At 42.2% G+C, this 18464-nt stretch overlaps 2 protein-coding genes across 2 annotated transcripts; both read left to right on the forward strand.

Moving 5' to 3' along the window:
- Positions 1–3624: 3624 nt before the first annotated feature.
- On the forward strand, positions 3625–5077 carry LOC147463372 (CCG-binding protein 1-like). The gene is made up of 3 exons (XM_086488469.1): positions 3625–3961; positions 4046–4119; positions 4338–5077. The coding sequence occupies exons 1-3, from the start codon at positions 3709–3711 to the stop codon at positions 4722–4724; spliced, it is 714 nt and encodes a 237-aa protein (XP_086344595.1). The 5' UTR covers positions 3625–3708; the 3' UTR covers positions 4725–5077.
- A 6750-nt stretch (positions 5078–11827) lies between these two features.
- Positions 11828–12694, forward strand: LOC147463373 (uncharacterized). Its single transcript, XM_086488480.1, has 3 exons — positions 11828–12261; positions 12355–12456; positions 12558–12694. Exons 1-3 carry the CDS (start codon positions 11842–11844, stop codon positions 12600–12602), a joined length of 567 nt encoding a protein of 188 aa, XP_086344606.1. The 5' UTR covers positions 11828–11841; the 3' UTR covers positions 12603–12694.
- Positions 12695–18464: the final 5770 nt, after the last annotated feature.

Raw genomic sequence — 18464 nt, forward strand, 5'->3', positions numbered from 1 at the left:
TACAGCTACAGATACAGGTACAAGACACATGTGCAGGTTGTTCAAAGACTATTTTGGGATGGTATATAGCCGTTTTATGGCTATTATATGGTATTGAGATAGTGTTTGTGGGCTGATTAGAAGCACTTTTTGGCATCGACATTGTCTCGGATTTTTCAGGCATCCATCTTCTCACAAGTTCTTGCATACATATAGGACATCCAGGTTTCTTACAGGTTGCAGTGTTTAGCATCAGCACAGATTTCAGTGGAGGTACTTGATGCGCATATGCATTGTTTTGGCACTTTTGACAATGCTTGAGCTCTTTTGAGAGCGGTTTTACTCCCCGCAGGGATTTGTTTACTGCTTGCACATTTTGTTTGGCGCCTGTTTGAGCGAGTGTGCTGCACCTTCCAGAATTGTTGACAGTGGATGTACGTTGAGTTGCGAAAACTGCCATATGTGCCTTTTGTGGAGCCGATTTGGCTTGTTTTTGGTAGTCCCAACCGTATCTGAGACTCGGTTTGGAGGTCCTTTCTGAGACTGGGCTGGTTTCTTGTCTGCATAACCTTTTGTAAGGGTCGATAGCATGAGGTTTTCTTGAGCTAGGGGATTCTCGAATGTTGAGATCCTTTTGGTGATACAAGTTGATGGAGTACCCCTTTTTTGTGGCCTCGCCATAGGACATGTATAGAGAGGGCTAGGTGCATTTGACACCGTGTTGGCAATCTTGGGTCAGCTTTTGACTTTTTATGCATAAGTAGTAGTTGATGCGTGTGTCTTATGCTTTGAGAGCATTACTTTTGATGCGTTACTGATCTCTTGTGACAGTTTTGGATTGAGATTTAGTCACTTTTTTTGGGGAAACGCTGTCGAATTTTCTTAGAATTACCAGTGTTTATTGCCATATTATCTTTAGCTTGCAGCCATGTCATCTAGTGGTGAAAAGGATATTTACAATATCCAAAAATTTGATGGGACGAATTTTGCTATTTGGAAAGAGCAGATTCAAGATGTTCTTATACAAAAAGGCCAGCTGGATCCTATCATGAAGCGCCCAGAGGGCGAGTATACAGATGTTGAGTGGAAGAAACTTGATGCTAAGGCCAAATCTACCTCCGTTTGCATTTGGCCAAATCTGTGTACTTTACTATAGTTGGAGAAAGGACTGCTAGAGATGTATGGGATAAGTTGTGTTCCAGTAATGAGAACAAAAGTGCCACTATCCCCAAGCCTAGCCAATGGTAATTAAGCAGTATAAGTGATAGCCTTCTGACACGTGTCCCCCTTTCCCCTTTTGTGAGAGCTTTAGGTAATTTAATAATTCAACTAAACTCTCACTGGACCCCTTTGCCTCCTGGCCAATAGGAATCAGGCAAGCCATTGGGCTGTTGAATGCTCATTGGCCCCCTTGGGAGACTGTCCAATAGTCTTCTAGAGGACTTAATTCTCATTGGTTCTTTTATTAAGTGTTTTTAAATTAATTAAACTAGATTTACTCTAGCTTAATTTTCATTGGTCCACCTCCAAGGCCATCCAATAGGAATTGGGTACACCTTGTGGGCATCTGGCCTAGGGAGCTGACATGTGTCCCTCATTCCCTTTGTGTAAAGGGAGCTTGTGTGTGTGTGGCTTTCTCTCTCATCCCCTACAAGCAAGGCTCGCCCCCTCCTAAGTAGGGATTGGTAAAGACTTTTGGGACACACACAAAGCATCCAATTCCCCCCATGGTTGACCTTTGGACACAATCTTTGAATTTTGGAACCTTAGCATTTTGGAAGTCTTAATGGACTGAACCTTAGGGTCTTTTTAGCCCATTGTTGCACATGGCTCTTTTGCAGATGGCCCCCCCTTTGGATCCCTATTTTCCCTCCTTTGGATCCCTAATGTGGTCGGTTTGCTAGCTTAACCAATATTCTAGCTTTTTCTCCCCTGGCACTTCCCCATATTAAATGATCAGTTTAACATCATTTAGGAGAATTAGATATTGATTATTATGACAGGATTCATGTCGAGCAAGACGAACATGATAGTGCAGGGAACATGATAGCTGCAAGCGATTATATGGGAGGATTGGATTTTTTTTGTTGTATGTGGGCTACTGCAGGAAGCAGTGATCTCTCTCTCTCTCTCTCTCTCTCTCTCTCTCTACCGATACATCTCTGTGTCGAGAGGGTGGACTGGCATCAAGAGGAGTTGGAAGTGGGGCATAGATTTTTTGTGCAGCAATGCATGAGGAGAAGCAAATTTTTTATTGTTGTGGTCGATGTTAGTGTGCAACTCTATTCCCAACTACGATCACGGTGTCCCTCGACTTGCATCATTGGAGAAAAAAGCACGGAAGGCTGCACAAGAAGGCGGGAGGTGGAGCGTGTGTGCTAGACGTAAGGAGCCCTGTTCTCTCTCTCTCTTCCTATCGCAATGATGACAACAGGGAAGGGTTGGGAGCGATGGACACGAGGGGTGCAGGGACGCGGCGAGGGGGGGGGTGGGTAGGAGCATACACTTGCACCTTGAAGGCATGTGGCATTACACAAGTTTTTTTTGTGTAGCAATGCATGAGGAGAAGCAAATTTTTTATTGTTGTGGTCCAGGTTAGTGCGCTGCTCTATTCTCAACTGCAATCATGGTCTCCCTCGACTTGCATCGCTGGAGAAAAAGCACGGTAGGCTGCACAAGAAGGGCATGAGGTGGAGCGTGTGTGCAAGGCATAAGGAGCCCTGTTCTCTCTCTCTCTCTCTCTCTCTCTCTCTCTCTCTCTCTCTCTCTCTCCCTGTCGCAATGATGACAATAGGGAAGGGGGTTGGAGCGATGGACACGAGGGGTGCAGGGACGTGGCGGAGGGGGGGTGGTGGGGGGGGTTAGGATAGGAGCATACACTTGCACCTTGAAGGCATGTGGCATTACACAAGATTTTTTGTTTAGCAATGCATGTGGAGAAGCAAATTTTTTATTGTTGCGGTCGACGTTAGTGCGCCGCTCTATTCCCAACTGCGATCACGGTGTCCCTCGACTTGCATCGTTGGAGAAAAAAGCACGGAGGGTTGCACAAGAAGGGCAGGAGGTGGAGCATGTGTGCAAGACTAAGGAGCCATGTTCTCTCTCTCTCTCTCTCTCTCTCTCTCTCTCTCTCTTCCCATTGCAATGATGACAACAGGGGAGGGTTGGGAGCGATGGACACAAGAGGTGCACGAACGGGGCGGGGTGGTGGGGAGGGGGGGAGGGTAGGAGCATACACTTGCACCTTGAAGGCATGTGGCATTACACAAGATGCGAGTGGTGGTGAGGGCCACATTAGCACCACTAGAGGTCCCGCCCCGAAGGCGGCACCGTTGTACTATGGGTAAAAAAGTATCCGTAGGTTATTGGTGATAGTGTTGATCGTGTGTGTGTCATTTTAAGAACGAGCGAGACCCCCCAATAGACGGATTGTGCGAGCTAGTCATATCTACAGTCAACCGATGTTCGTGTGAAACCCAAAACAGCAGGCCAACCTTTAAAAATACAGTGGGCCGGAGACTTCTAATAATTTTAAAACGAGTTACTCCAAAGGCCTTCCCGATTAAAAAAGATAAAAAAAGGGCAAAGCAACTCCAAGTTGGATATTTATTAGAGCGAAGTGGATATTTTGAGACATGGCTTCAACCTTATCGTTTCAAATACACACACACACACACACACACACACACTCATCGTGAATCACCGCTTCTCGTCTTTCCAAATCAAGCTATGGCCATGGAGCTCTCTCCCGCGCTTCCTGTTTCTCAAGCTACCTGCGGCACTACTTTGCCCTTCGCTTCCAGAGGTTGTCGTAGCCTGGCTATGGCGGCCCTTGCAGAGAACAACAACAAGCCTTCCGTTACATCGTCGTCCTCTTCATCGTCCCCCGGTATTCCCAAGCTGGAGCCCTTTAATCGTAGCAGAGTAAGCCGCCTCATGAAAGAGCCGTCACTACTGGAGAAAGCCGAGCACGCCATATCCGGTAAGCTTGTGTGTGTGTGTGTGTGTGTGTGTGTGAGAGAGAGAGAGAGAGAGAGAGAGAGAGAGAGATTCGTTTCTTCTGCAGATCGGTGCTCCATTTTAGAAGGAGATGAGGCTTATCAATGTTGGGAGGCTTTGTTCGAGTTTGAGAATATGAAGGTATGTCCCGATCCATCTTTGGCTTAGACATGATGTGAATGTGTGTGCGTTGCGATTAGAGCCTGAGCTAGTGTGGATCCATCTCTTTCGATAATATGAAGCTCAAACTGACTTGTGTGTGCGCTTGTGGATGCTTGGTCTCTCTTGGAGAGGGCAATAGATTAAGCCTTCTTTGATCTTATAATCTTACAACCAGTTTCTTCATCCCCCCTTTCCAGGAAGAGTACACAGGGCAATGCAATATCGCCCCAGCAACTGAGCGGCAAACAGCATGTGGCCCTCTTGAACGGCTTGAAAGCTTTGTGAGACAATCTGGCGGGGTTGCATCACTCATCAACAACGTGAGGGTGCTAGCAATGGCAAATGAGATGCGCAAGGCTTCAAATGCAACAGCACAGGAGGTTAGCCATGTCGCAAGCATAGATGTCACTAATGGGAACGTTGAGGCAGAAAAGGCACACTTCTTTCCTGAGCCCGGGGAACTTCCTCCCAGCAAAGAAGATTTGGAGTTGGAACAGAGTGCCATGATGCCGGAGTCTCAGTTTACGAGAGTCCTCAGAGCAGTGGGAATTCCAGCACCTTGGTTCGGGAAACCATCTGGCTGAAAGAATACTGAACATGTCGGCGGTCCGATCCACGCATGCAGATGCGGCACATGAAAGATTTTGGCGTAGTTTGTACAGTAGTACAAGTACAAAGCTGCCAATGTTATTTTAAAACTGTATAGTTGGTTGAGAGAAAGGTTGTAGATCAGTAAGCCTTTGGGTCTGGGTGGACATGATAGATGATCATCAAACGAGTTTTGTGTTACATGGTACTGAAGAATTGAAACTTGTATGTAATTGTCTAAAGACTGGTTTTGTATTTCTGTAATGGCTCTCAAGGCCTTGTTTCATGTAACTCGCTGTACAACTTTTGCTGCAGTTTTACAAGGGCAACTCAATTATCCCTTCAAAAACTTGTGTATTATATGGTCTGATGAAAGAAGTGTGGTTTAGTTTGCTATTAAACACCCTTCGATGCAACTATTGTACCGATGAGCTTTGGGAATCTGTTTCTTACTTGCATCATCAACACTGTGGAAGCGAAACCTCGCTCGTCTATAAAAGCACTCAAAGGACAGCAGTTGACGTTTGAGCCGTTATCTACTTATCGTAAATTGGAGCACGTGAAGATGATTATCAATGAGATAAAAGAGTTTGTGGAGCCTAATTCCCTGTTTGAGTTGTCCTAGGCCATAAGGTTTCTTTTCATTTATGTCTCTGTTTGTATGGTCCTCTCTCTCACTACAAGAGGCTATTCATATTAGCGACGCTCAAAAAAAAAATCCCGGCATCGCTATGAGCGTCGTAAATTTGTAAATTTGCGACGCTCATAGCGACGTCGGCTGGGCTTAAAAAAATAACCGAGCGCGCTCAAAAACTCAGATCTCAGATCTGAGTTTTTCGACGCCCTCAAGCAAAGAGCAGGTAATGCTCTCCCTCTCTCTCTCTCTCTCTCTCTCTCTCTCTCTCTCTTTTTTTTTTTCACACACACACACGAAGAGAGGAAGGAGAGCCAGGTATGTTCCTTCCCTCTCCTCATTTTTATGTTCCCTTTCCCTCTTTCTCTCTCTCTCTCTCTCTCTCACACACACATACACACACATAGTGTTTTTGAGAGAGAGAGAGAGAGAGAGAGTACAAACATAAACAAAAACGCACACATACATAAACAAAGAATGCACACACATTGAAAGAAGAAAAGAGAGAGAGCATGCATAAACAAAAAATGCACGCATTGAGAGAGGAAAGAGAGAATATGCATAAACAAAAAACGTACACATTAAGAGGAAAAGAGAGAGAACATGCATGAGATCCAAAAAAACGCACACATTGAGAGAGAAAAGAGAGAAACTAATTTAACGTCGTAGGAAACTAATTAAAATTAAAAGACCTAAAGATCTAGCCGACGAGGAGTTGAACTCAAGACTTATTATTCAAGAGGGAAATGGTATAATCAATCTATCATACTTGGCATGGGTGATAGAAAGGTTATACCATTTATCTCTTTTTATTGGCACACACATCCGTACACGCGCACACACACAAGAAGAAGAGAGTTATAACGTCATAGGAAACTATCCTAAAAGACGTTAAAGATTAGGTTAGATGTAAACTTACGATAAATTAGATTTAGGTTTATTTAAATTAAATTAGATTAAATTTAGGTTTATTTTTAACTAGATTTACGTTTATTTACGCTAGATTTAGATTTACGTTATATTAGATTAGATTTAGGTTTTCATAGACTGCGATGTCTGCATGAAGCGGGTGAAGAAAGCCCTCAATGGAATATAGGGTATTGTTGCCTTCACTCATGGTGGGCTCCGTCGATCCAAAAGTACTGGTGAAATGTCTTCAGAAGATAGGGAAGAAGGTGGATTTTCAGGGCGGCAAGAGTCACTACATCCCCGACATAATGACCCTCTAGACAACCTCTAGTCATTCAACAGCAACTTCAAAGTTAGTAACAAGAGCAAGAACGGTCTAAAGGGCCAATTGTTGTCGTCAGATGTGGATCGAGATGAGGCAACGTCGCCGTCGGAAGTTAACTCTCACATCTTTAGTGATGAGAATGTCAACTCTTGCCGAGTTATGTGAAAAATTATGTGTTAAATCAGTTTTAAGGTTCTTATAATCCCTGTTAGTTTAGCTCTTTGTTTTTAATATAACATAATTTACGTTAGATTTAGATTTATGTTATATTAGATTAGACTTAGGTTTATTTAGGTTTACCCATACACACACACACACAAGAAGAAAAGAGTTTTAACGTCGTAAGAAACTATCCCAAAAGACGTTAAAGATTAGGTTAGATGTAGACTTACGTTAAATTAGATTTATGTTTATTTTTAATTAGATTTACGTTTATTTAGATTTACGCTTATTTACGTTAGATCGAGTCCATGCAAGAATTACTTATGGTTTAGGGTTTAGAGTTAGACGAACAGTGAAAAGATCTACTGTGAAAAGATGTTATGATGCTGTGAAGTGCTACAGCTAGAGAAGAGGCAAAGGGGTTTTGTCCACTACATGCAGTATCATGTAGACGTGGGTGTGTAGATTTCTTGTACCCACAAATATAGGTATTGACCAATAAAGACGAGATTATAACCCGGTGGTTCTGATCTCCGTGCACCTCTAGACCGAGGTGTGCGGGGATTGGACATGACTAGAGAATGTGAGGTAAAGAGAGAGAGAGAGAGAGACGAAGAATGCCAATAGAATATTAAATTTGTTGTCCAGGTTATAAGATTTTTATCCTCATTATGAGTAGTGACGAGGATGTGGGACCGTCCAACCGAAACACCTATCTCTCAACGAGGGTCTTATGTCCTTGTAATCAATGCAAGCATGCTGTGCGACGGACAAGACGTGTTTCTTTGCAGCACGTTCGCGAATTTGGCGAGTTCGATCCATCTATTATAGATCGAGTTGTTGCCAATTATAACTCGTCGGACTCTGACGCTGACCAACAAGCAGCAATCTTGCAATCCAATAGACGTGTTCGCAGGCGCTTTGGTCAAGCAGCATATGTGAGGCCACAAGATGTAGCCTCTGACAGCTCGGGGGATGATCATGCAGAGCACATTCCCAACGAGGCAATGTTTGAGCCCGAGATTGATGAAATGATCGAGACGATCATGGATTCAAAAAGGCTTATCTATGATGATATGAAAAGTGAAGCCGATACGCCATTGTATAATGGAGCACGTATGTCTAGATTGAAAGCACTCCTGGTTCTTTTCAACATGCATGCAAAGTTTGGATGGAGTGACACTAGCGTCACAGCGCTTTTCAGGTGATCTATTACAATTAGTTTACTTCAATAAAACTCTAAATGTATAATGATCTGATAGATTTTTACACGACTGTATCGTATTTTTATGTTGTGTAGATTGCTTAAAGAGCACATACTACCAGCTGACAATGTGATGCCAGATTCCCGAGATGAAGCAAGAAAGATTTTGCGAAACTTGAAGATGGATTACAATTCTATCCACGCTTGTCCTAATGACTGCATTCTTTTCAGAGGGGAATACATAGACATAGAGAAGTGTCCGAAATGTGATTCCGAAAGATATCGAGTAGATTTCCACGGGACAAAAATTCCACAAAAGGTTTTGTGACATTTTCCTCTGCTTCCTCGCATCAAGCATTTCTTCGAATGTAAGTCCATGGCCGCCCTAGCATCATGGCATGAGGAGAATAAATCTTCGGATGGTGTGCTACGAATTCCTGCAGATTGCGCAGCCTGGAAACATATAGATGGAACATGGTCGGATTTTGCCAGGGAAGCTCGAAATTTGCGCTTAGGCCTGGCTATGGATGGCGTAAATCCATTTGGTCAAAGATCAACATCTTACAGTGTATGGCCCGTTGTCATCGTCAACTACAACATTCCCCCGTGGTTGACTACAAAGAAGGGGCACCTATGGCTAAGCTTGATTGTGCCAGGGCGATATAAAGTGGGGAATATGGATGTGTATCTTCGTCCACTATTGGAAGAGCTACAACAATTGTGGATTGGCATAGAGGTGGTGGATATGAGCCGACACACAGAACGACGGAATGCTTTGATCAGAGGCATTTTAATGTGGACCATGCATGACTATCCCGGGCTAACAGAATGCTCAGGTGATCTATTGACACTCCTCACTCAGACACTGTAAATCTTGTTTTTTTCCATAGTTGATCTATTATCATGTGTATACATGCAAGGCCTTAAACAAGCGGATACAGAGCATGTGTCACATGTGGACCTAAACTGAATGCACGTAGGGCACCCTCACTGAAGAAGCAAATCTACGAAGGTCATCAAGCGTATCTTCCAGAGAATCATGTGTTACGCGACGGTTTTTTGGGAAGAGAGCCACCAAGGATGTCTGCACAAGCATGGTTAGAGCAGAAGGAGATGTGCGATGACGGATTGCCTCCAGGGATGAAGAGACTATCTCTATGGTACGAGTTACCATACTGGCCCCGACTCATGATCAATCACTTACTGGATCCAATGCACATATTCAAGAATGTGGGTAATCTACTATGGGACCATCTGACCGGCAAGAAAGATACTTTGGGAGCTAGAGTTGACCTTAGAAATGTGGATCGTATGGAGCAATATTGGCCGCAAACAGCGTCTGATGGATCGATAAAACTCCCTAAAGCACCATGGATTTTCACAGGAGCCCAAGAACGCAAAGTAAAAGAGACCATTCGATCTTTGCGGACCCCCACTGGCGTAATGCACTCGCTTCGAACGTGTTTTACTAAAGAAGGAAAGCTTACCGATTTGAAGTCACACGATTGGCATAAAATGTGTCAGGTACGTTCATAGTGGACTTTAATATCATTGCATAAAATGTGGACTTTAATATCATTGCTTTAATATCATTGCTGCACATACTTTACAGTTTATTTTACCGGTTGCCATTGAGGGATGTTTGTCTCTCGACATCCGTAACACAATCTACAAACTTGCAAAGCTGGTGCAATGGATCTCACAAAAGGAGATCAACGTAGACTCCATACCATTCGCCAAACTAAATGCTGCGGAGCTTGTGTGCATGTTTGAGAAACATTTTCCTACTACCATGCTAACCATTCAGGTGCATCTTCTTGTTCATATAGTTGATGAGGTGGAAATAGCTGGCACAGTTCATTCCATATGGATGTTCTTCTTAGAACGTTTCATGAAAATGCTTAAGGGATATGTGCGTCAAAAGGCACGTCCGGAGGGTAGCATGGCAGAAGGTTGGTTGGTATCAGAGTCCCTAGTGTACATTGGAGAGTGGCTAGACGGATTTGATAAAGCCCGGGACACGCTATGGCGAACCATAGATGATGAGCGCATATCTGGGATTGTCATGTGCAATCTCGTTGTTGAGAAGAAGATGACGGAAGATCTAGAGGCTAAAATCAACCGATTTTGCATGCTTCACAATCCAGTGATGCAAAAGTGGATTTCACAATATGAGGATGCAAAGCAAGAGCGACAAAGGGCACGAATCGAGTGGAGACGGGGAAGACAACCACCGATTCACTATCCGACGGTTCTGGAGAGCCTACCAACCTTCATGAGCTGAAGATGGTTGCACAACCAATTGAAAAGCGCACAACAATGCGGTGACGAAGTGACTGAGGAAGAGTGGGAGTACTCTCGGGGTTGCGCGACCAAGGTAAGTTTGCAATGTATGACTAGCAAGTGACTTTATTTATAAAGGTTTGAACGGCCACTCATAATCTTTGTTCGTTGTAGTATAAGTCATACACAGCAGCATGGTGTAAAGGTCGACATTTTAGGGTGGAACGAATCGACAAAAAGCATTTTACTCAAGATTGTGGAATCATGGCAAAATTTGAACAGTTTAGTCGACGACGTTCCTCTGATGCAGATCCTGGCAAAATTGTGGAATCGTGGCAAAATTTGAACAGTTTAGTCGATGACGTTCCTCTGATGCAGATCCTGTGGTGGTGGAACTCACTTACTTCGGCACGCTGCAAGTTATGTGCTTGAAAGCTCTCATGTAAGTTATGTGGCTCTGGCAGGTAATATTTCATCCTACAAAGTCTACATCAAACTGGTGGTACGTCATAGAGGTAGCCCCTCGTAGTGGAAGGACGTATGAAGGCTACCATGTGCCAATCACAACGGCATCAATGGAGGAGATCAGAGAAGATGCTCAATCAGAAGCCGCTGCGGTGGTGCCAGACGAGCATCAAGATGCTACTACTCTATATGGGGTGCATGCAGAGGAGCTACAAAATGAAACAGAGGATATGTGTTTAAACGGAGAGCTCTATATAGATATAGGAAGTTATGCTGAGTTATGCGAGGATGAGAGAGAGAGATCTCTTAAAGCCACAAATATTGTATTTGAACAATTTTGCTCTGTGTTGTAAAAGCTCTAGCTCTCTAAGTACCTTCCATGGTGTATAACGCTCTTTTCTACTCGCGCTCACATCTTTTGATTGAAAATTCTGAGTTTTCGACTCGCCTCTTCTATCACTCAATTCATTGCGTCATTGTATTTATATGCGTCATTACGTCATTGTATTTAATGGTCTCTGCGTCATTGTCTACTCTATTCATTCAATATTAAGTTTAAATATTCGTGTGTTTAATGCAGGTATGGATGATGAGGAGTTTCTTTCTTCTTTGTCACCGCAGCAGAGACAGTGGTACGTGGAGCGTCATCGCTCTGGCGCATCATCGCACGTTCCTACTCCATCCGCATCTCCCTCTCTTTCGGAGTATTCGGCGCGCTCCGAAGCTTCGGCGTCGACGAGACGAGCTTCACACTCGTCCAGACACCGGCGCTCTAATGGTGGCAGTGGCGGTTGTTGTGGGGATTCCGCCACCGATGCCTCCACACCGCCTCGTGTTCGACGAGGCTCTTTAGCCTCCCCTTCTTTGCCCGCCCCCACACCAGCCACAACATCGCCATCTACGCCAGGTTTTGCACGACTGACTGTTCCTAGAAGCTACACACCTCTACCTACTCCGCCAGGAGCCACCCCACTCGACACTCCTCGCTTCGGGGCCCAGACACCGGTGGAGACACCTGACGTCCGTACCCCCATCGACACGCCGCTAGAGACCCCTACCGGGACACCCAGGTTTACGCGTCACCGGCCAGAGGGCTTGTCTTAGTCCGTCGACTTCAGCGGCGGCATCATCATGGATGATGACGGCAAGAAGGTGATCTCGCGCATGCGTGGTCTTTGCTCTCATCTGTTTAGACACTACATACTAAACAAATGGAGTGAAGTACCAAGTGATTTAAAAAACAGAGTCATCAGCATACTTCATGATGAGTTTCCCGTTCCAACACGGGATCAGCGCTTCAATGAAGACCTGATGAAGATTCGAATGCGCGAATACTGCAAACACAAGCGTTCCGAAGTGCAAAAAGCAATCAAGAATGGGTGGAACAGGCCAGATTGGCTGGCCAAAGAAGATTGGAAGAATGCGAAGAAAGCAGCGCGCGAGAATCCCGACAAGTGGAAGCAACAAAAGGATGCAGCCAGAGCGCGAGTAGAGGCAGGGAGCTCGCACCACTTGGGGAGCGGTGGATGGGCATCATTTGAGGCCGATTTTGTAAGTGTTTTCGCATTGCTCTTTATGTTCGATAGTTTAGGGTTTATGAGTTTTTTAATTCTAACATAATGAAATCTTTGTATGTTTTGACAGTGGTCGATGACAGGACGTGATCCCACACCGTACGAGCGCGAGTACGCAGGCAGGAAGGGCTTAAACGCCTTGATGAACATTCTCAGTTCTCGCGGCGGCATGGTTAGTATTAGGGTTTACTCTTTTCTATTTTTTGTATTGTTTTATAAATGTCGTTATATGTTTATACTTACTGAAAGCTGTCTTATTGTCTTTTTTTCCAGAATCCGACAGATACGCTGCTTGGACGCGATGAGACGTCTGACTAGACGACGTCAGTTTAGCCGTAGCTAGATAGCATTAGTTTAGGGTTTCTCATAGCTTATGTATCATGAGACGGATTTTATACGTCTTTTTTAATCATGTATATTATTACATTTGTCACCGCAGTTCCTTTTGCCAATGAATTCTTTATGCCTATGATGTTGTACAATTGTCATTATTACATTTGCCAATCAATTCATTTTACCCATGATATGTACAATTGTCAATTTTGCAAACAATGCGTCTTGTGGGTGACTATTTTGGGTCTATTATCTACCCTTGCACTTTTTTAAAAAAGTGAATCAAGTATAATATGGTTGATGGGTGGCAGGGCATTCAATGCTCTGTCACCAAAAAAAAAATCTCTCGGGCGTCGCTATTTATGGCTATGTAACGTCGCTATGAGCGTCTCTATATAGCGACGCTTATAGCGACGCTCATAGCGACGCTCTTGTAGCGACGCTCTTAGCGACGGTTTTAGCGACGCCGGGGGTTATAAAAACCCAGTGTATTTCCGTCGCTAACAGCGTCACAAGAGCACACAACCTCTTGTAGTGTCTACCCACTTGGAGAGAAAATGGTGAAAGGAGAGAATCTTCAAGGAATCTATCTTCAAAGAAATTTTAGGTATAAATGCTGTGTCTGGTAGGAAGGCATTTATACGAATGCTTCCAGTTTTTTAGCAACTTTACGGACAATCAAGTTCTTCATAGTCGGCAAATTGTTAACTAGAAGACCGGTTGCTACCACATAGTTAAGCAGATATGTTTTTGTGCTTTAGTCAATGAAATATGTCTTCTTGATAGGTATATAGTAAATTGAACCTACGAGTTATATGGTGAGCATCCACTTGTATCAACAGTAGATAGATTATCATGGACTTTACATAAGGCCTTTTGTGCAACGAACTAGTCAAGGAAAGGTCAAGAACATCACCTTCAATTGGAATTTTTGTTAATTTGTGTGACCATAGCTCAAGGCCTACAGGCAAAGAGGCTTTTGAAAGTACTTTGTAGATGATGAAAAGGGAGGCTCTTGCAAGATTGTGCTTAAGGTGAAGGGTTTGACATGGTTTTGCCATATGAGCAAAGATCCTCTCTATCAAACTAGCTCTGGTCTAGAAGAAGGTTCGAGAGTGTGCATGGGTTTCTTCCTTTGCAACTCTTTACAAGGAAGAGGATGCTTATGTTTATGTTCTGAGAAATATTGTGATCACTTTGCTTTTGTTGTCAAAGAGTATGAAGTCCTTAGCCATATAATTTGCACACACAAGTTGCCCTATAATAGCTTCCAAGTATGGATTCTATCAAGGAAAAAAAGTCCACACCAAGTGTTGTATTTCCTATGTCTGTTCTAACTATCATATTGGCAAAATAGAATGTCATTATTCTAGGGCATAAGCCACTTAAGAAAAGGAATGAAAAGGGACTGAAAATTTGCTCTATTTTTGGTGGGGTTTGTCACTTAGACCTTATTCTAGACTAAGAATCTCGATGGATATTTTTAGGTTGTCTAACGGATCATTAACAAATTAGTATCCCCTCAATAATTTTTACAGATTCCAAATAGCATATTGACACAGTAAAATGTTATCCAAGGTCTTGGGGGTTGGATTTCTCACTTCTATTATTTTGCTTTCTAAAAGAAGGTGAAGGGTCATGTTGGCAACTTGGCATTCTACAACAATCTAACACAGTTCTGCAATTAAACATTCACGTGTCCTCAGACACTAAAGTGTCCTGTTTTCCCACTAGTCTTTAAGTTTATTTTATATAGGCAAAAATATAATTTGTTCAATTTGTAATTAGGTAATGACATGAAGAAAAATGAGGATTTTTTATTCATACTAAGAGAGAATCATGAAAAGCTTTAAGTTTAGAAGTTTATCAAAATTTTAAGTCGTTTTCTCAAAAATTTAGTAAGAGGTCTGTAACTTCTCAAAAAACTGTATGAATCATGTGAGTGAGTCATTTCCAATGGATACTAACACTTTAAAAATGAAACAATCATCCTCAAATCGTAGTTTTTATGCCATCTATAAAAAAATTGTAATTTTCAAAATGTTGACTAAGGGGTATTTTATAGTCTTTCAAAGCTCATATCAAAGAATCAATGTGGTTTTAGTACAAAGATATGATATAAAATGGTTTCATAGCTTATAACCAATCAATACATACTTTTTTGGAATTCAATAGTGCATAATTTCTATCAATTGAGCCATATTTAGAAATTTGTCAAAAAAAGATTATCGGAACATGAACAAACAAGAATGTAAATGAGATAATAGATGCTCCAATTGGGTTTTTCTTGAGGAATTTACTATGATTTATAGATATTGACAAAATATTTTGAACTTATGATCATTTTAATCGTTAATGTCCTCTCATGTCACTATCGAGAATTTCCAATGTCCGTAATTTTGCAATGTAGCAAAATCTCTTTCTTGTAGTTTACACGATCATCAACAACTATCATTTTAAGTATTATTTACATAGCATATATGTCTATAAAGAATGATGCAACTCAAAATTATATGAATAAAAGCTTTTATTTCAAGCATGCTCAAATACGTGAAAGCTATATATTGGACATGCGAACATTATACAATTTAATACAACCTCAAAGTCATTTTCAATCAGGTGGAACTTGTAAAAATATATACAAATTCTATAAATAATGAGCACTATTTTTTTTAGGCCTTAGCTTCAAAACATCACATATAATTTTGTGAGAGCACGCTTTACGAGTACATATTCTCTTTATGACGATAAACAATAATACAAGGAAACAATATTTACGAACACTACAAGTAGTTTATAAAAGGTCCTCGCAAGGAGTTTTGAAGATTTGTTTTAGATGTGTTTGGTATTTCTTTCAAATTTTCAAAAAAAAGGTCACTCAAGTGTTTTATTTTGGTACAAGACTAGCGGTAATGAAATGGACCTAGTAGGTGGTACAAAGGATTTGGGGCCCATTAGGCCAAATCTGGAAAGATCCTTTCGGTTTACTACAGGCAAAAAGAGACGTGGAGCCATGTGGCAAGAGCCAAGGGGTGGGTGGGAGCTGTGTTTGGTGCTTGCGAGAAACACAAGACGTAGCGGGATGCGACATGACGGGCATATGATGAGGTCATGTTGCTCCGCAAAGGGAGCAGCTCTGGGAGGGGGGAGATTTGGCAAAAATTCTTTTTTTTTTTGTAATGCACAAGGTGCCATTAGCTAGCAATGATGACTCGTGTGTATTGGTTAGCACTGGGGACCCTAGAATCAGATGTTTCGGTGCGAGTTCGATCTACACGTTCCTACGTGATGTATGTTGTCCTTTAACGTTCATTGCAGAGGAAAGAGGGAGAAGAATCTCTTGAGATTCCATGTAATGTGTAATGTAAATGGCCTAAGAACTTTGAGAATAGCGGAATTAAGATAATTAGAGTGAGCATTTTTATGAGACTACTTTGAGAACATAGAGGGTGAACTTAATTAGCGGTAGCAACATAACCATATGTTTAATTAACTTGACATGAAAAATACTTTTGCAAGAGAGAGAGAGAGAGAGTTAGAGAAATTGACAACAGTTGAGGACCGGATTTATGTGGAGCCGGTCCCCCCTCCAATAAGCGTTTGTATTATAGATTCTCCCATCAAGAGAGACTTGGTACAATACAATCTTTGTGTTCCTTGCGACCTAGGTGATGCAATGAAGATGGAAAGCTTCATGAATCACAAGCATAACATAATCTTGTAAAAGCATTAACCATCCTCGGCCTCAGTCCCAAGGCCTCAAACATCTTCAAATGTGGAGAGAGCTAGCGGGGAATGAGGGTAGGGAAGAGGAAGAAGAAACATTCATAAGAGAAAGAAAAAGTCCCTTACTTATCATCACTCTTCTTGCTTAACATAGCATATAGCATAGTAATGAAGATGGAGAAGACGACAAGATTAAGCATTGAAGCATGGCTCTTGGTTGGATTTGCATTCCATAGCCAAAAGTGTTGGTGTAGGCTCTCAACTTCTCAACAAGCTTGGAGAAGGAGATTGAGCTCTTGCACTTTGCACTTCACACAATGAGAGAGAGAGAGAGAGAGAGAGAGAGTATCTTGCAAGCAAGCCCCCTAATTGCTTGGGTCGACCCCTCATTCTAGCTCACGCTTTGTGCTCATTAGCTCTCTCAACCCTAGTCAATCACAAGCCTGGACCAAGTCAAGCAATAGAGATAGTCTTTTGACAAGTGTCCTCCTTTCCTCTTTGAGAGAGAGGGCTTGATAAATGCATAATCAAATAATTTAATTAGCTAAATCCTCATTGAACCTCTCTAAGGATCAACCAATAGGCTTTGGACACTCCTTGAGGACAACCTAGCTAGGGGCTTGACATGTGTCCCTTTTGCCTCTTGAGCAAGGGTTGCCCTTTGGGAGAGACATAAGTCATTCAACCACCTCCCTACTTGCATGGCTCACCCCCTCCTTTATAGGTTTGCATGTTGACTTTTAAGCCCAAGAAACTTGGGCCCCTACTTGCTTAAGCACCTAGTCATCAAGCATAGGGTTAGTAAGAGTATGGCCTCTCTCTCTACCATCCCCCTAGCCTCAAGGGCTCGTCCCCTCCTTGTAGGGATTAGGTTTAACTTCAAGCCCATGCCTAGATTCAAGCATGCACCTTAGTTATCAAGCATCTCATGCATTTTAATCATCAAGCACCTCAAGCATAGGCCTAGCTTTAACCTAAGGTCTAAGGACTTTTAACACTAACCTTTGGATGTCTTTAATGAAGCTAACCGGAAGGTCTTTAAGCTCCATTCTAGCATTGCTCTTTGACAAACCATCTCTCTAGTTTATTCTCCCACATTAAATGGTCCGTTTAATATGAGAAAATCATTTGGGTTGGTTAGATATTAGATTTTATGACATTACCTCTCTCTTGAACCATAGTCATCCTCGATTATGAAGTAGAAGAGATAAAGTCTTAGTCATTAGTCGATGTTTCTTAGCAGGTAGAGGATCCCTTTTTACCCCACGACATCATTCCAAAATGGATGACTAATCCATTTGGGGCTTGAGAGACTTAGTTGCCGCAAGCATGTCTGCTCTTGAGTCCATTTCATTCTCCCAAAGTAGAGTGACAAATTCTACTTGGTGTTTGAGAGACGTCGTCATCACAAACATGATTCTAAGCATGCATACTACTTAAATTTGTGCAAAAGAACAAGAACTAGTCTTATAAGACAAAAAAATTGATCATTTAAAAGAAACATGTACATTTGCTTACTCTAATGTAGTATTGTAAGCATTGACAAGGTTCATACTATCCTTAAGTATTATTCCTTGCATCCATCTAGCATCTTCAAAAGGATAATTTTTGAACTTAATAAGATACAGTCGAATAAACTTACCATGTCATAGTACCTTGTTTTCATACCGAAGGATAGCTTCGGGTTGTAATACCTCTTCTTGGTCTTCGATTTCTAGCGGGTCTTCAATAATTGGTTCTTTTGGTGGCTCTCCTTTATAGGGCTTAAGTAGGCTCACATGAAAAGCATTGTGTATGAGCCAATAGTTGGGAAAATTGAGTTGATAAGCCATATTATTGATTGGCTTCAAGATATGAAAAGGACCATATTATCTTTTTGCTAGTTTAACATAATACTTTTGATGACCCGTTGGATTTTTGCCCGTTGTTTGCCTTAATCGAGCCTTGGGAAACTTGACTAAGACCCAATCATTTTCTTTGAATGTTAATGCCCTTTTGTGCTTATTAGTAGTAACCTTTTGCCTTTGTTGAGAGATGGATATAGCCTCCTTAATCTTTTGGAAAGATTCTTGTAGTTCACGGCTATACTCATCAGCAACGAAGATCTTCCCGTGTCTTTAA

Source organism: Adiantum capillus-veneris, chromosome 2 (genome assembly GCF_014529385.1).
Source record: "Adiantum capillus-veneris isolate H3 chromosome 2, ASM1452938v2, whole genome shotgun sequence".
Classification (NCBI taxonomy): domain Eukaryota; kingdom Viridiplantae; phylum Streptophyta; class Polypodiopsida; order Polypodiales; family Pteridaceae; genus Adiantum; species Adiantum capillus-veneris.

Excerpts from the sequence above, each read along its gene's own strand:
- LOC147463372 (XM_086488469.1), top strand. The coding sequence starts at position 3,709 with ATGGCCATGGAGCTCTCTCCCGCGCTTCCTGTTTCTCAAGCTACCTGC. Across the intron at positions 3,962-4,045 it reads AGCCGAGCACGCCATATCCG|ATCGGTGCTCCATTTTAGAA; the intron begins GTAAGCTTGTGT and ends TTTCTTCTGCAG. Across the intron at positions 4,120-4,337 it reads TCGAGTTTGAGAATATGAAG|GAAGAGTACACAGGGCAATG; the intron begins GTATGTCCCGAT and ends CCCCCTTTCCAG.
- LOC147463373 (XM_086488480.1), top strand. The coding sequence starts at position 11,842 with ATGGATGATGACGGCAAGAAGGTGATCTCGCGCATGCGTGGTCTTTGC. Across the intron at positions 12,262-12,354 it reads CATCATTTGAGGCCGATTTT|TGGTCGATGACAGGACGTGA; the intron begins GTAAGTGTTTTC and ends ATGTTTTGACAG. Across the intron at positions 12,457-12,557 it reads TCAGTTCTCGCGGCGGCATG|AATCCGACAGATACGCTGCT; the intron begins GTTAGTATTAGG and ends CTTTTTTTCCAG.